Source organism: Tachyglossus aculeatus, chromosome 24, assembly GCF_015852505.1.
Source record: "Tachyglossus aculeatus isolate mTacAcu1 chromosome 24, mTacAcu1.pri, whole genome shotgun sequence".
NCBI classification, from domain to species: Eukaryota; Metazoa; Chordata; class Mammalia; order Monotremata; family Tachyglossidae; genus Tachyglossus; species Tachyglossus aculeatus.
Window position 1 is genome coordinate 14174653 of NC_052089.1, and position 17309 is coordinate 14191961.

At 50.1% G+C, this 17309-nt stretch overlaps 1 protein-coding gene across 1 annotated transcript in view; it reads right to left on the minus strand.

Annotated features, from left to right (window-relative positions):
- Positions 1-17309, minus strand: part of NSUN3 (NOP2/Sun RNA methyltransferase 3) — a 41001-nt gene that overhangs the window by 12199 nt on the left and 11493 nt on the right. Inside the window, exon 5 of the mRNA XM_038766092.1 lies at positions 16884-17005. Coding sequence (XP_038622020.1) covers positions 16884-17005 — 122 coding nt within the window. The remainder of the gene's footprint in view (positions 1-16883; positions 17006-17309) is intronic.

Sequence of the window (17309 nt, forward strand, 5' to 3'; positions counted from 1 at the left end):
CAGGAGGAGGTTAAGTAGTTAGATTCCTCTCCTCTCCAGACAAACAGAAAGAAGGAAGGTAGGTAGGTAGGTAGATTCTTCTCGTCTCCTCTCCAGATGACAGGGCAGGAGGAGGTTAAGTAGTTAGATTCCTCTCCTCTCCAGACAAACAGAAAGAAGGAAGGTAGGTAGGTAGGTAGATTCTTCTCCTCTCCTCTCCAGATGACAGGACAGGAGGAAGATAAGTAGTTAGATGCCTCTGCTGTCCAGACAAACAGAAAGAAGGAAGATAGGTAGGTAGGTAGGTATGTAGACACCTCTCCTCTCCTCTCCTACCAAGATAGACAGTAAAGGACGAAGGTAGGTAGGCAGGGTAGGTAGGTATTTCTCTTCTCCTCTCCAGACAGGCAGTATTGAAGGAAGGTAGGTAGGCAGGCAGGCAGGCAGGTAGGTAGGTAGATCTCTCTCCTCTCCTCTCCTCTCCTCTCCAGACAGGAAAGAAGGAAGGTAGGTAGGCAGGCAGGTAGGTAGATCTCCTCTCCTCTCCTGACAGACAGGAAAGAAGGTAGGTAGGTAGGTAGATTCTTCTCGTCTCCTCTCCAGATGACAGGGCAGGAGGAGGTTAAGTAGTTAGATTCCTCTCCTCTCCAGACAAACAGAAAAAAGGAAGATAGGTAGGTAGGTAGGTAGATTCTTCTCCTCTCCAGATTACAGGGCAGGAGGAAGGTAAGTAGTTAGATTCCTCTCCTCTCCAGAAAAACAGAAAGAATGAAGATAGGTAGGTAGGTAGACACATCTCCTCTCCTCTCCTCTCCTGCCAAGATAGACAGTAAAGGAGGAAGGTAGGTAGGCGGGGTAGGTAGGTATTTCTCTTCTCCTCTCCAGGCAGGCAGTACTGAAGGAAGGCAGGCAGGCAGGAAGGCAGGCAGGCAGGTAGGTAGGTAGGTAGGTAGGTAGATCTCTCTCCTCTCCAGACAGGAAAGAAGGCAGGCAGGTAGGTAGATCTCTCTCCTCTCCTCTCCTCTCCTCTCCTCTCCAGACAGGAAAGAAGGTAGGTAGGTAGGTAGATTCTTCTCCTCTCCTCTCCAGATGACAGGGCAGGAGGAGGTTAAGTAGTTAGATTCCTCTCCTCTCCAGACAAACAGAAAGAAGGAAGATAGGTAGGTATGTAGACACCTCTCCTCTCCTCTCCTCTCCTGCCAAGATAGACAGTAAAGAAGAAGGTAGGTAGGCGGGGTAGGTAGGTATTTCTCTTCTCCTCTCCAGACAGGCAGTATTGAAGGAAGGTAGTTAGGCAGGCAGGCAGGTAGGTAGGTAGGTAGATCTCCTCTCCTCTCCTCTGCTCTCCAGACAGGAAAGAAGGAAGGTAGGTAGGCAGGTAGGTAGATCTCTCCTCTCCTCTCCTCTCCAGACAGACAGGAAAGAAGGGAGGTAGGTAGGTAGATTCTTCTCCTCTCCTCTCCAGATGACAGGGCAGGAGGAGGTTAAGTAGTTAGATTCCTCTCCTCTCCAGACAAACAGAAAGAAGGAAGATAGGTAGGTAGGTAGGTAGGTAGATCTCTCTCCTCTCCTCTCCAGACAGAGAGGAAAGAAGGTAGGTAGGTAGGTAGATTCTTCTCGTCTCCTCTCCAGATGACAGGGCAGGAGGAGGTTAAGTAGTTAGATTCCTCTGCTCTCCAGACAAACAGAAAGAAGGAAGATAGGTAGGTAGGTAGGTAGACAAATCTCCTCTCCTCTCCTGCCAAGATAGACAGTAAAGGAGGAAGGTAGGTAGGCGGGGTAGGTAGGTATTTCTCTTCTCCTCTCCAGACAGGCAGTATTGAAGGCAGGCAGGCAGGCAGGCAGGCAGGCAGGTAGGCAGGTAGGTAGGCAGGCAGGTAGGTAGATCTCTCTCCTCTCCTCTCCTCTCCAGACAGGAAAGAAGGAAGGTAGGTAGGCAGGCAGGTAGGTAGATCTCTCTCCTCTCCTCTCCTCTCCAGACAGACAGGAAAGAAGGTAGGTAGGTAGGTAGATTCTTCTCGTTTCCTCTCCAGATGACAGGGCAGGAGGAGGTTAAGTAGTTAGATTCCTCTGCTGTCCAGACAAACAGAAAAAGGAAGATAGGTAGGTAGGTAGGTAGGTAGACAAATCTCCTCTCCTCTCCTGCCAAGATAGACAGTAAAGGAGGAAGGTAGGTAGGTGGGGCAGGTAGGTATTTCTCTTCTCCTCTCCAGACAGGCAGTATTGAAGGCAGGCAGGCAGGCAGGCAGGCAGGTAGGTAGGTAGATCTCTCTCCTCTCCTCTCCTCTCCTCTCCAGACAGGAAAGAAGGAAGGTAGGTAGGCAGGCAGGTAGGTAGATCTCTCTCCTCTCCTCTCCTCTCCAGACAGACAGGAAAGAAGGTAGGTAGGTAGGTAGATTCTTCTCCTCTCCTCTCCAGATGACAGGGCAGGAGGAGGTTAAGTAGTTAGATTCCTTTCCTCTCCAGACAAACAGAAAGAAGGAAGATAGGTAGGTAGGTAGGTAGATTCTTCTCTCCTCTCCAGATGACAGGGCAGGAGGAAGGCAAGTAGTTAGATTCCTCTCCTCTCCAGACAAACAGAAACAAGGAAGATAGGTAGGTAGGTAGGTATGTAGACACCTCTCCTCTCCTCTCCTGCCAAGATAGACAGTAAAGGAGGAAGGTAGGTAGGCAGGATAGGTAGGTATTTCTCTTCTCCTCTCCAGACAGACAGACAGGAAAGTAGGCAGGTAGGTAGGCAGGCAGGTAGGTAGATCTCTCTCCTCTCCTCTCCTCTCCTCTCCTCTCCAGACAGACAGTAAAGAAGGGAGGTAGGTAAGTAGATTCTTCTCCTCTCCTCTCCAGACAGACAGGAAAGAAGGAAGGAAGGTAGGCAGGCAGGTAGGCAGATCTCTCTCCTCTCCTCTCCTCTCCAGACAGGAAAGAAGGCAGGTAGGTAGGCAGGCAGGTAGGTAGATCTCTCTCCTCTCCTCTCCTCTCCAGACAGACAGGAAAGAAGGTAGGTAGGTAGGTAGATTCTTCTCGTCTCCTCTCCAGATGACAGGGCAGGAGGAGGTTAAGTAGTTAGATTCCTCTGCTCTCCAGACAAACAGAAAGAAGGAAGATAGGTAGGTAGGTAGACAAATCTCCTCTCCTCTCCTGCCAAGATAGACAGTAAAGGAGGAAGGTAGGTAGGCGGGGTAGGTAGGTATTTCTCTTCTCCTCTCCAGACAGGCAGTATTGAAGGAAGGCAGGCAGGCAGGTAGGTAGGTAGATCTCTCTCCTCTCCTCTCCTCTCCAGACAGGAAAGAAGGAAGGTAGGTAGGCAGGCAGGTAGGTAGATCTCTCTCCTCTCCTCTCCTCTCCAGACAGACAGGAAAGAAGGTAGGTAGGTAGGTAGATTCTTCTCGTCTCCTCTCCAGATGACAGGGCAGGAGGAGGTTAAGTAGTTAGATTCCTCTCCTCTCCAGACAAACAGAAAGAAGGAAGATAGGTAGGTAGGTAGGTAGGTAGATCTCTCTCCTCTCCTCTCCAGACAGACAGGAAAGAAGGTAGGTAGGTAGGTAGATTCTTCTCCTCTCCTCTCCAGATGACAGGGCAGGAGGAGGTTAAGTAGTTAGACTCCTCTCCTCTCCAGAAAAACAGAAAGAAGGAAGACAGGTAGGCAGGTAGGTAGGTAGCTAGTGCCAGGATAGACAGTAAAGGAGGAAGGTAGGTAGGCGGGGTAGGTAGGTATTTCTCTTCTCCTCTCCAGACAGGCAGTAGTGAAGGAAGGCAGGCAGGCAGGCAGGCAGGCAGGCAGGCAGGTAGGTAGATCTCTCTCCTCTCCTCTCCAGACAGGAAAGAAGGAAGGTAGGTAGGCAGGCAGGTAGGTAGATCTCTCTCCTCTCCTCTCCTCTCCAGACAGACAGGAAAGAAGGTGGGTAGGTAGGTAGATTCTTCTCCTCTCCTCTCCAGATGACAGGGCAGGAGGAGGTTAAGTAGTTAGATTCCTCTCCTCTCCAGACAAACAGAAAGAAGGAAGATAGGTAGGTAGGTAGGTAGGTAGATCTCTCTCCTCTCCTCTCCTCTCCAGACAGAGAGGAAAGAAGGTAGGTAGGTAGGTAGGTAGATTCTTCTCCTCTCCTCTCCAGATGACAGGGCAGGAGGAGGTTAAGTAGTTAGATTCCTCTCCTCTCCAGACAAACAGAAAGAAGGAAGATAGGTAGGTAGGTAGGTAGATCTCTCTCCTCTCCTCTCCAGACAGAGAGGAAAGAAGGTAGGTAGGTAGGTAGATTCTTCTCCTCTCCTCTCCAGCTGATAGGGCAGGAGGAGGTTAAGTAGTTAGATTCCTCTCCTCTCCAGACAAACAGAAAAAAGGAAGATAGGTAGGTAGGTAGGTAGGTAGATTCTTCTCCTCTCCAGATTACAGGGCAGAAGGAAGGTAAGTAGTTAGATTCCTCTCCTCTCCAGAAAAACAGAAAGAAGGAAGATAGGTAGGTAGGTAGGTAGGTAGACACATCTCCTCTCCTCTCCTCTCCTGCCAAGATAGACAGTAAAGGAGGAAGGTAGGTAGGCGGGGTAGGTAGGTATTTCTCTTCTCCTCTCCAGGCAGGCAGTATTGAAGGAAGGTAGGCAGGCAGGCAGGTAGGTAGGTAGGTAGATCTCTCTCCTCTCCTCTCCAGACAGGAAAAAAGGCAGGTAGGTAGGCAGGCAGGTAGGTAGATCTCTCTCCTCTCCTCTCTTCTCCAGACAGACAGGAAAGAAGGTAGGTAGGTAGGTAGATTCTTCTCCTCTCCTGTCCAGATGACAGGGCAGGAGGAAGGTAAGTAGTTAGATTCCTCTCCTCTCCAGAAAAACAGAAAGATGGAAGATAGGTAGGTAGGTAGCTAGGTAGACACCTCTCCTCTCCTCTCCTCCCAAGATAGACAGTAAAGGAGGAAGGTAGGTAGGCGGGGTAGGTAGGTATTTCTCTTCTCCTCTCCAGACAGGCAGTATTGAAGGAAGGTAGGTAGGCAGGCAGGCAGGTAGGTAGGTAGGTAGATCTCTCTCCTCTCCTCTCCTCTCCAGACAGGAAAGAAGGAAGGTAAGTAGGTAGGCAGGTAGGTAGATCTCTCCTCTCCTCTCCTCTCCAGACAGACAGGAAAGAAGGGAGGTAGGTGGGTAGATTCTTCTCATCTCCTCTCCAGATGACAGGGCAGGAGGAGGTTAAGTAGTTAGATTCCTCTCCTCTCCAGACAAACAGAAAGAAGGAAGATAGGTAGGTAGGCAGGTAGGTAGATCTCTCTCCTCTCCTCTCCAAGCAGACAGGAAAGAAGGTAGGTAGGTAGGTAGATTCTTCTCGTCTCCTCTCCAGATGACAGGGCAGGAGGAGGTAGTTAGATTCCTCTCCTCTCCAGACAAACAGAAAGAAGGAAGATAGGTAGGTAGGTAGATCTCTCTCCTCTCCTCTCCTCTCCAGACAGAGAGGAAAGAAGGTAGGTAGGTAGGTAGATTCTTCTCATCTCCTCTCCAGATGACAGGGCAGGAGGATGTTAAGTAGTTAGATTCCTCTCCTCTCCAGACAAACAGAAAGAAGGAAGATAGGTAGGCAGGCAGGTAGGTAGATCTCTCTCCTCTCCTCTCCAAGCAGACAGGAAAGAAGGTAGGTAGGTAGGTAGATTCTTCTCGTCTCCTCTCCAGATGACAGGGCAGGAGGAGGTTAAGTAGTTAGATTCCTCTCCTCTCCAGACAAACAGAAAGAAGGAAGATAGGTAGGTAGGTAGATCTCTCTCCTCTCCTCTCCTCTCCAGACTGAGAGGAAAGAAGGTAGGTAGGTAGGTAGATTCTTCTCATCTCCTCTCCAGATGACAGGGCAGGAGGAGGTTAAGTAGTTAGATTCCTCTCCTCTCCAGACTAACAGAAAGAAGGAAGATAGGTAGGCAGGCAGGTAGGTAGATTCCTCTCCTCTCCTCTCCAGACAGACAGGAAAGAAGGAAGGTAGGTAGGTAGATTCTTCTCCTCTGCTCTCCAGCTGACAGGGCAGGAGGAAGGTAAGTAGTTAGATTCCTCTGCTCTCCAGACAAACAGAAAGAAGGAAGATAGGTAGGTAGGTAGGTATGTAGACACCTCTCCTCTCCTCTCCTCTCCTGCCAAGATAGTAAAGGAGGAAGGTAGGTAGGCGGGGTAGGTAGGTATTTCTCTTCTCCTCTCCAGACAGGCAGTATTGTAGGAAGGCAGGCAGGCAGGCAGGTAGGTAGGTAGATCTCTCTCCTCTCCTCTCCTCTCCAGACAGGAAAGAAGGAAGGTAGGTAGGCAGGCAGGTAGGTAGATCTCTCTCCTCTCCTCTCCTCTCCAGACAGACAGGAAAGAAGGTAGGTAGGTAGGTAGATTCTTCTCCTCTCCTGTCCAGATGACAGGGCAGGAGGATGGTAAGTAGTTAGATTCCTCTCTTCTCCAGACAAACAGAAAGAAGGAAGATAGGTAGGTAGGTAGGTAGGTAGGTAGATCTCTCTCCTCTCCTCTCCAGACAGGAAAGAAGGTAGGTAGGTAGGTAGATTCTTCTCGTCTCCTCTCCAGCTGACAGGGCAGGAGGAGGTTAAGTAGTTAGATTCCTCTGCTCTCCAGACACACAGAAAGAAGGAAGATAGGTAGGTAGGTAAGTAGACAAGTCTCCTCTCCTCTCCTCTCCTGCCAAGATAGACAGTAAAGGAGGAAGGTAGGTAGGTGGGGTAGGTAGGTATTTCTCTTCTCCTCTCCAGACAGGCAGTATTGAAGGCAGGCAGGCAGGCAGGCAGGCAGGTAGATCTCTCTCCTCTCCTCTCCTCTCCAGACAGGAAAGAAGGAAGGTAGGTAGGCAGGCAGGTAGGTAGATCTCTCTCCTCTCCTCTCCTCTCCAGACAGACAGGAAAGAAGGTAGGTAGGTAGGTAGATTCTTCTCCTCTCCTGTCCAGATGACAGGGCAGGAGGATGGTAAGTAGTTAGATTCCTCTCCTCTCCAGACAAACAGAAAAAGGAAGGTAGGTAGGTAGGTAGGTAGATTCTTCTCGTCTCCTCTCCAGATGACAGGGCAAGAGGAAGGTAAGTAGTTAGATTCCTCTCCTCTCCAGACAAACAGAAAGAAGGAAGGTAGGTAGGTAGGTATGTAGACACCTCTCCTCTCCTCTCCTCTCCTGCCAAGATAGACAGTAAAGGAGGAAGGTAGGTAGGCGGGGTAGGTAGGTATTTCTCTTCTCCTCTCCAGACAGGCAGTATTGAAGGAAGGTAGGTAGGCAGGCAGGCAGGTAGGTAGGTAGGTAGATCTCTCTCCTCTCCTCTCCTCTCCAGACAGGAAAGAAGGAAGGTAGGTAGGTAGGCAGGTAGGTAGATCTCTCCTCTCCTCTCCTCTCCAGACAGACAGGAAAGAAGGGAGGTAGGTAGGTAGATTCTTCTCATCTCCTCTCCAGATGACAGGGCAGGAGGAGGTTAAGTAGTTAGATTCCTCTCCTCTCCAGACAAACAGAAAGAAGGAAGATAGGTAGGTAGGTATGTAGGTAGATCTCTCTCCTCTCCTCTCCAGACAGACAGGAAAGAAGGTAGGTAGGTAGGTAGGTAGATTCTTCTCGTCTCCTCTCCAGATGACAGGGCAGGAGGAGGTTAAGTAGTTAGATTCCTCTCCTCTCCAGACAAACAGAAAGAAGGAAGGTAGGTAGGTAGGTAGACACCTCTCCTCTCCTCTCCAGACAGAGAGGAAAGAAGGTAGGTAGGTAGGTAGATTCTTCTCATCTCCTCTCCAGACGACAGGGCAGGAGGAGGTTAAGTAGTTAGATTCCTCTCCTCTCCAGACTAACAGAAAGAAGGAAGATAGGTAGGTAGGCAGGCAGGTAGGTAGATTCCTCTCCTCTCCTCTCCAGACAGACAGGAAAGAAGGTAGGTAGGTAGGTAGATTCTTCTCCTCTGCTCTCCAGCTGACAGGGCAGGAGGAAGGTAAGTAGTTAGATTCCTCTTCTCTCCAGACAAACAGAAAGAAGGAAGATAGGTAGGTAGGTAGGTATGTAGACACCTCTCCTCTCCTCTCCTCTCCTCTCCTGCCAAGATAGTAAAGGAGGAAGGTAGGTAGGCGGGGTAGGTAGGTATTTCTCTTCTCCTCTCCAGACAGGCAGTATTGAAGGCAGGCAGGCAGGCAGGCAGGTAGGTAGGTAGATCTCTCTCCTCTCCTCTCCTCTCCAGACAGGAAAGAAGGAAGGTAGGTAGGCAGGCAGGTAGGTAGATCTCTCTCCTCTCCTCTCCTCTCCAGACAGACAGGAAAGGAGGTAGGTAGGTAGGTAGATTTTTCTCCTCTTCTCTCCAGATGACAGGGCAGGAGGATGGTAAGTAGTTAGATTCCTCTCCTCTCCAGACAAACAGAAAGAAGGAAGATAGGTAGGTAGGTAGGTAGATCTCTCTCCTCTCCTCTCCTCTCCAGACAGACAGGAAAGAAGGTAGGTAGGTAGGTAGATTCTTCTCGTCTCCTCTCCAGATGACAGGGCAGGAGGAGGTTAAGTAGTTAGATTCCTCTGCTCTCTAGACAAACAGAAAGAAGGAAGATAGGTAGGTAGGTAGGTAGACAAATCTCCTCTCCTCTCCTCTCCTGCCAAGATAGACAGTAAAGGAGGAAAGTAGGTAGGCGGGGTAGGTAGGTATTTCTCTTCTCCTCTCCAGACAGGCAGTATTGAAGGCAGGCAGGCAGGCAGGCAGGTAGGTAGGCAGGCAGGTAGGTAGATCTCTCTCCTCTCCTCTCCAGACAGGAAAGAAGGAAGGTAGGTAGGCAGGCAGGTAGGTAGATCTCTCTCCTCTCCTCTCCTCTCCAGACAGGAAAGAAGGTAGGTAGGTAGGTAGATTCTTCTCGTCTCCTCTCCAGATGACAGGGCAGGAGGAGGTTAAGTAGTTAGATTCCTCTCCTCTCCTCTCCAGACAAACAGAAAAAGGAAGATAGGTAGGTAGGTAGGTAGGTAGACAAATCTCCTCTCCTCTCCTGCCAAGATAGACAGTAAAGGAGGAAGGTAGGTAGGTGGGGCAGGTAGGTATTTCTCTTCTCCTCTCCAGACAGGCAGTATTGAAGGCAGGCAGGCAGGCAGGCAGGCAGGCAGGTAGGTAGATCTCTCTCCTCTCCTCTCCTCTCCAGACAGGAAAGAAGGCAGGTAGGTAGGCAGGCAGGTAGGTAGATCTCTCTCCTCTCCTCTCCTCTCCAGACAGACAGGAAAGAAGGTAGGTAGGTAGGTAGATTCTTCTCCTCTCCTCTCCAGATGACAGGGCAGGAGGAGGTTAAGTAGTTAGATTCCTTTCCTCTCCAGACAAACAGAAAGAAGATAGGTAGGTAGGTAGATTCTTCTCTCCTCTCCAGATGACAGGGCCGGAGGAAGGCAAGTAGTTAGATTCCTCTCCTCTCCAGACAAACAGAAAGAAGGAAGATAGGTAGGTAGGTAGGTATGTAGACACCTCTCCTCTCCTCTCCTGCCAAGATAGACAGTAAAGGAGGAAGGTAGGTAGGCAGGATAGGTAGGTATTTCTCTTCTCCTCTCCAGACAGACAGACAGACAGGAAAGTAGGCAGGTAGGTAGGCAGGCAGGTAGGTAGATCTCTCTCCTCTCCTCTCCAGACAGACAGTAAAGAAGGGAGGTAGGTAAGTAGATTCTTCTCCTCTCCTCTCCAGACAGACAGGAAAGAAGGAAGGAAGGTAGGCAGGCAGGTAGGCAGATCTGTCCCCTCTCCTCTCCAGACAGACAGGAAAGAAGGTAGGTAGGTAGGTAGGTAGGTAGATTCTTCTCCTCTCCTCTCCAGATGACAGGACAGGAGGAAGGTAAGAAGTTAGATTCCTCTCCTCTCCAGACAAACAGAAAGAACCAAGGTAGGTAGGTAGGTAGGTAGATACCTCTCCTCTCCTGCCAAGATAGACAGTAAAGGAGGAAGGTAGGTAGGCAGGGTAGGTAGGTATTTCTCTTCTCCTCTCCAGACAGACAGACAGGAAAGTAGGCAGGCAGGCAGGTAGGTAGATCAATCTCCTCTCCTCTCTTCTCCAGACAGACAGGAAAGAAGGGAGGTAGGTAGGCAGGTATGTAGATCTCTCTCCTCTCCTCTCCAGACAGACAGGAAAGAAGGGAGGTAGGTAGGTAGATTTTTCTCCTCTTCTCTCCAGATGACAGGGCAGGAGGATGGTAAGTAGTTGGATTCCTCTCCTCTCCAGACAAACAGAAAGAAGGAAGATAGGTAGGTAGGTAGACACTTCTCCTCTCCTCTCCTCTCCTGCCAAGATAGTAAGGGAGGAAGGTAGGTAGGCGGGGTAGGTAGGTATTTCTCTTCTCCTCTCCATGCAGGCAGACAGGAAAGAAGGAAGGTAGGTAGGCAGGCAGGCAGGTAGGTAGATTTCTCTCCTCTCCTCTCCTCTCCAGACAGGAAAGAAGGGAATTAGGTAGGTAGATTCTGCTCCTCTCCTGTCCAGATGACAGGGCAGGAGGAAGTAAGTAGTTAGATTTGTCTCCTCTCCAGACAAACAGAAAGCAGGAAGATAGGTAGGTAGGTAGATTCTTCTCCTCTCTTCTCTAGATGACAGGACAGGAGGAAGGCAAGTAGTTAGATTCCTCTCCTCTCCAAACAGAAAGAAGGAAGATAGGTAGGTAGGTAGGTAGACACCTCTCCTCTCCTGCCAAGATAGACAGTAGAGGAAGGTAGGTAGGCGTGGTAAGTAGGTATTTCTCTTCTCCTCTCCAGACAGACAGGAAAGAAGGCAGGTAGGTAGGCAGGCAGGTAGGTAGATCTCTCTTCTTGCCTCTCCTGCCAAGATAGACTGTAAAGGAGGAAGGTAGGTAGGCAGGGTAGATTCTTCTCCTCTGCCCTCCTCTCCAGATAAACAGGGCAGAAGGAAGATAGATAGGATTATTCCTCTCCTCTCCTCTCCAAAGAGAAAGAAGGAAGGTAGGAAGCTACAGAGGTAGATATCGTTCCTCTCCTCTCCTCTCCTCTCCTCTCCTCTCCTCTCCTCTCCTCTCCTCCTCCTCTCCTCTCCTCCTCCTCTCCTCTCCCTCCATCTTCCTATCCTGGTGAGGTAGGAGAGAGGAGAGGAAGATAGGTTGAGGAGGAGAAGGAATAGGTGAGAGAAGGAGAGGAGTTAGGTAGGTGAGGAGGAGAGGAGTTAGGTAGGTGAGGAGTTAGGTAGGTGAGGAGGAGAGGAGAGGAGATTGGTAGGAGGAGAGGAGAGGAAAGAGGAGAGGAGAGAGGAGAGGAAGAGAGGAGAGGAGAGAGGAGAGGAGGAGGAGAGGAGAGGAGAGGAGGAGGAGAGGAGAGGAGGAGGAGAGGAGAGGAGGAGGAGAGGAGAGGAGGAGGAGAGGAGAGGAGGAGGAGAGGAGAGGAGAGAGGAGAGGAGAGGAGAGGAGAGAGGAGAGGAGAGCGGAGAGGAAAGAGAGAGAGAGGAGGAGAGGAGAGAGGAGAGAAGAGAGGAGGAGGAGAGGAGAGGAGAGAGGGGAGAGAGGTGAGAGAGAGGTGAGGAGGAAGGAGAGGAGAGAGGAGAGGAGGAGGAGAGGAGGAGAGGAGATGAGGAGTAGAGGAAGAGGGAGAGGAGGAGAGAGGTGAAAGGAAGAGGAGAGGAGAGATAGAGGAGAGGAGGAGAGGAGAGGATAGGAGGAGAGAGGAGAGAGGAAGGAGAGAGATGATGGGGAGAGGAGAGAGGAGGAGAGGAAGTGAAGAGAAGGAGAGGAGGAGAGGAGAGGAGAGAAGGAGGAGGAGAGGAGAGGAGAGGAGAGAGGAGAGGAGGAGGAGAGGAGAGAGGAGCGGAGAGGAGAGGAGAGAGGAGAGGAGGAGGGGAGGAGAGGAGAGGAGGAGGAGAGGAGAGAGGAGAGGAGAGGAGGAGGAGGAGAGGAGAGGAGGAGGAGAGGAGAAAGGAGAGGAGAGATAGGAGAGGAGAGAGGAGAGGAGAGGAGGAGGAGAGGAGAGAGGAGAGGAGAGGAGAGAGGAGAGGAGAGGAGAGGAGGAGGAGAGGAGAGGAGAGGAGAGAGGAGAGGAGAGAGGAGAGGAGGAGGAGAGGAGAGAGGAGAGGAGAGGAGAGAAGGAGGAGGAGAGGAGAGGAGAGGAGGAGAGGAGAGGAGAGGAGAGAGGAGAGGAGAGAGGAGAGGAGAGAGAGGAGAGGAGAGGAGAGAGGAGAGGAGAGGAGGAGTGAGGAGAGAGGAGGAAGAAGGAGGAGGAGAGGAGAGGAGAGAGGGAGAGAAGGAGGAAGAGGAGAGGAGAGAGGAAGGTAGAGGAGAGGAGAGGAGAGGAGGAGAGATAGAGGAGAGAGAGGAGAGGAGAGAGGAGGAGAGGAGTAGGAGAGGAGGGAAGAGAGAGAGAGAGGAGAGGTGAGGAGGAGAGGTGAGGAGAGAGGAGAGGAGAGGAGGAGGAGAGGAGAGGAGAGAGGAGAGGAGAGGAGAGGAGAGAAGGAGGAGGAGAGGAGAGGAGAGAGGAGAGGAGAGGAGAGAAGGAGGAGGAGAGGAGAGGAGAGAAGGAGGAGGAGAGGAGAGGAGAGAAGGAGGAGGAGAGGAGAGGAGGAGGAGAGGAGAGGAGAGGAGGAGGAGAGGAGAGGAGAGTGAGGAGAGGAGAGGAGTGTGAGGTGTAGGAGAGGAAGAGGAGAGTGAGGTAGGAGTGGAGGAGGAGAGGTGGAAGAGAGGAAGAAGGAGAGAGGAGAGGAGAGGAGAGGAGAGAGAGTGGAGAGTGGTAGAGGAGAGAGGAGAGGAGAGGAGGAGGAGAGGAGGAAGAGAGGAGAGGAGTAGGTGAGTGGTGAGAGAGTGGAGAGGAGTGAGAGTGATGGAATGGAGATGAGAAGTAGTGAGTGGAGTGGTTGAGGAGAGGTAGTGAGGATAGGATAGATGTGAGTGGAGTGGAGGAGTGTGGTTGAGATGGTGTGGAGAGTGGTGGAGTGGAGTGAGGAGTGGTAGGAGTAGTTGGTGGAGGAGAGGAGAGGAAGTGAGAGGAGAGGAGGAGGTAGGTGTGTGGTAGAGGAGAGGAGAGGAGAGGTGAGGAGAGGAGAGGAGGAGAGAGGAGATGGAGAGAGAGGAGGAGGAGAGCGCGGAGAGAAGAGAGAGAGAGGACAGTAGAGTGGTAGGAGAGAGAGGATAGGAGAGAGGAGAGGAGAGAGGAGGAGGAGAGGAGAGGAGAGAGGGGAGGAGAGGAGAGAGGAGAGGAGAGGAGGAGGAGAGGAGAGAGGAGAGGAGGAGGAGAGGAGAGGAGAGGAGGAAGAGAGGAGAGGAGAGGAGGAGGAGGAGAGGAGAGGAGGAGGAGAGGAGAAGAGGAAGAGAGGAGAGGCGAGGAGAGGAGAGGAGGAGGAGAGGAGAGGAGGAGAGGAGAGGAGGAGGAGAGGAGAGGAGGAAGAGGAGAGGAGGAAGAGGAGAGGAGAGGAGAGGAGGAGAGGAGAGGAGAGAGGAGAGGAGAGGAGAGGAGGAGGAGGGGAGAGAGGAGAGAGGAGGGGAGAGGAGAGAGAGGAGAGGAGAGAGAAGAGAGGAGAGAGGAAGAGAGGAGAGGGGAGAGGAGAGGAAGAGAGAAGAGAGGAGAGGAGAGGAAGAGAGGAGAGGAGGAGAGAGGAGAGGAGGAGCGGAGAGGAGAGGAAGAGAGGAGAGGAGGAGAGAGGAGGAGCGGAGAGGAGAGGAGGAGAGGAGGAGGAGAAGAGAGGAGGAGAGAGGAGAGGAGGAGCGGAGAGGAGGAGGAGGAGAGGAGGGGGAGAGGAGAGGAGAAGAGGAGAGGAAGAGAGGAGGGGAGGGGGAGAGAGGAGTGGGGAGAGGAGAGGAGAGGAGAGGAGGGGAGGGGGGAGGGGGGAGAGGAGAGGAGGAGAGGAGAGGAGGAGAGGAGGGGGAGAGGAGAGGAGGAGAGGAGAGGAAGAGAGGAGGGGAGGGGGAGAGAGGAGTGGGGAGAGGAGAGGAGAGGCAGGAGGACAGGAGAGGAGGGGAGGGGGGAGGGGGGAGAGGAGAGGAGGAGAGGAGAGGAGGAGAGGAGGGGGAGAGGAGAGGAGGAGAGGAGGGGGAGAGGAGAGGAGGAGAGGAGGGGGAGAGGAGAGGAGAGGAAGAGAGGAGGGGAGGGGGGAGGGGGGAGGGGGGAGGGGGGAGAGGAGAGGAAGAGAGGAGGGGGAGAGGAGAGGAGAGGAAGAAGAGAGGAGGGGAGGGGGGAGGGGGAGGGGGGAGGGGAGGGGAGAGGAGAGGAGAGGAGAGGAGAGGAGAGGAGAGGAAGAGAGGAGGGGGAGAGGAGAGGAGAGGAGAAGAAAAAAAAAAGGAGAGGAGATAGTCTTAATTGACTGTAGGTGTATGTAGTTAGTCATTACTAGAGGAGGCAAGTCCCACAAAACCTTTGAATTTAAGCAGCCTGCTCTGTGGCATAGGGCTAAGGGCTTTGCCTCAGGACCTTGAGGTCATGGGTTCTAGTCCCACTTGGGAAATGAGAATTTTTAAATTCTCAGTATTACAGCCCAAGTTGGGAGAGTGGGGATTTGAACCCACGGCTGCCTTGCTTTCAAGGCAAGAGCCTTACCTCTAGGCTACGCCGGCTCTTACAAAGGAATGTGCTCGTTTCTCCTATTTCAAGCACAGCAGGGAATTTAAAGGGAAAAAAAAAAAACCTTCAAACTCTCCTAGGAGTTTTTTTTTAATCTTGTTCTTCAGAGGGCATAGTTGATGCTCCTCCTTTTTTGTGTACTTTAAACAAGATTCTTGCTGTCGGAAAAGCACCGTTTAAATATTATCAGAAATTATTTTATACAAATTTACAAACCTCACCAAATGATCTGTGCTTCCTTTTTCCATAAGTTCACAAATTAAATTTTACATGTCAAATTCTGAGGAGGAAACCAGAAGAGGTCAGTGTTTTAAATGTGATTTGATTTCTTCAGAGAAAATCGGTGACATGATGCATTACTGCAATAAAATACTCCTATTTCTGCTGTAAAATATAACCTTCCTCTAAGGGTTACAAAACTCCCTTGCCCAACAAAGACTTTCCAGGCCCTTATAACCATGCTTCGCCCCTCTTCTGTTTTTTTCTATATTTTCAATCCTACCCAAGTGAAACACTATACAAAGATAAGGCCGTATTCTAATCAAATTCCCTAACGGTATTTCTATTACCTTCTACTGTCTTTTAAACTTCAAAACTGGATTTCTGGGATGCTTACGATTCCTAGCAAGACTTACAAAATTCAATGAAAAATGCTAATTTAAGCAAAGCTCAAGAAATACATTTCAATGCTCATTACATTCAGCATCACTGCAGACCTTCCATGCTGTTTCTCTAACTCCCCGAAAAAGTGGGAGTTGGAGCATACTGCCACGGTAGGATCCCTCCCTAATTTTTCAGCGCTCAGAACAGTGCTTTGCACATAGTAAGCGCTTAATAAATGCCATCATTATCATTTAAGGAGAAACCGATCTGGCCAGACCTTTCACTACAGCTTACAGGTGGATAGTAAGGTTACCTGCCAGCCCCTACAAGTTCAGGCTTCTCTTTGATCCGATATGTAAACCAAGAAGCTTCCCAAAACCATAAGCTGAGCAAGCAGGTTACAGCTTCCCTGACATTTATCTGAAAAGGAAATGTGTCTACCAACCCTGTTGTATTGTACTCACCCAAGTCCTTAGTACAGTGCTCTTAAACACAGTAAGCGCTCAATAAGTATCACTGATTGATCTTCATTCCGAACTGAACTGATGTTCAAGCTACACTTCTGCTTTCCAAGTTTCGAAGAGCCTCAACTGGAATGGACCGCAACTTTTCTCAGCGGCAGTTGTGGAATCGAGATCCTTGGGTAAACCACACCTTTCATCATTCACTTAGAATATTTTCTATGCAAACTATTTTCTAAAATGCAGTAAAATCACCCGGTAGTAGGAAGACACCCGAAAGCATGTTTCTAACTACTCGCTGTGATGGCCCCTGTTAGAAGGGATGCCTTTCAGAGAAAGTGGACATCAGCTCGTGTCCTACATGCTCATCCGTGTTGCTAGTTTATCGTAACGGGGTTTACCAAGCATGGGAAACAATAAGGTTTTCAGGTTTTTTTCAATCTTACCATCGAGTTTTCCTGGTCATTAGAAAGTCTCATTCATAAGCCGGGAATCTACCCCCAACCTATCCCTGTCCGGAACATAAAATAATCCAAAAGGATCTCCTTCATCAAGTATAAGGGGTTGTGTGCTCTTTTCTTTTCAGACCATGTTACTCGAGAACAGTTTAGAACCATCCCAAACCCACTATTTAGTCTTGCAGGCCTTGCTGTTTCATGCAGCGGTATCACTGAGGCTAGACGGCTGCTGCCCAACAGAAGAGGAGGAAGAAAATCATTTACTGGGGAAGTCTAAGCCACCTTCCTGAAGACAACCTACAATAAATACCCTTTGAAAAAAACGTGCGATTTTTTTTTTTACTTCACATAAATGGGGTGCCGGATGGGTCAAGCTGCAAAACCCCTATCCACTTCAATAACTGCGCACTTGGCAGAATTTTAGGGTAGGATGTGAGGGGTATACCCATGGTGTTTTTTGAGTGCTTACTGTATGCAGAGCATGGAAAAGGACAGTGTAATAGAGAGGGGCTATAGACACACAAGGAGCTTTCAGTCTAGGGGGGGAGAAAGACATTCAAGTAAATTACAGATAGGGGAGATGGCCAAGTGTAAAGATATGATTCCAGGTGCACAGGTGTGGGAGAGGGAATAGGGGAAATAAGGTCTTATGTGAGGGAGTTCCAGCACAGAGGGGGGTCTGGGGCTAGATAGATGAGCAAAGTGCAGTGACAAGGCTGAAGTTGCAAAAGTGGAATGTGAGGACTAGTTTGGAGTAGGAACTCAGTGACGTGAGGGGGGACGGGAGAGCTAAGTGTGAACCTTAAAACCAAGAATAAGAAATATGTTCGATATCGTACATCCTGATTTAATAACAACCGTTCTGAAAATACAAGGTAATTGGTTCTTTTAAATGCTTTTTAGCAATTTTCCATCTCTCCCTTACCTTAGTAGCTCCAGCTGTAGAATAGGTAATTTCTTCCGCTGACCAATTCTGTAGGAAGCCTGCTGGCTATCAGATGAGAATAACCAGCTTCGATCATTTGAACACGGGGCATCAACTAAGACCTAGAACGGGAGAAGAGAACAGTGAATAGCATCTACACAATGGTCAAAAGTAACCCAGCGTCTACTTGTAGGGTGTGGAAAAGCTGAAAACACCCACAAGAATATTACATTTTGCCAATACTTTAGCAACCCTTGAAAAAAATCCTGATAAGATTTCACATTTATTAGGTGGTAGAAACTTTAGCAAAGGAGTTTTTTTCCATTGAGTTTACCACGATGCCTACTTCAAATTCAAAAGATCCCACTTTAATTCCTAAAAATCAGGTCATACAAAGTGCCGCACAATGGACTCACCATTGGTAGC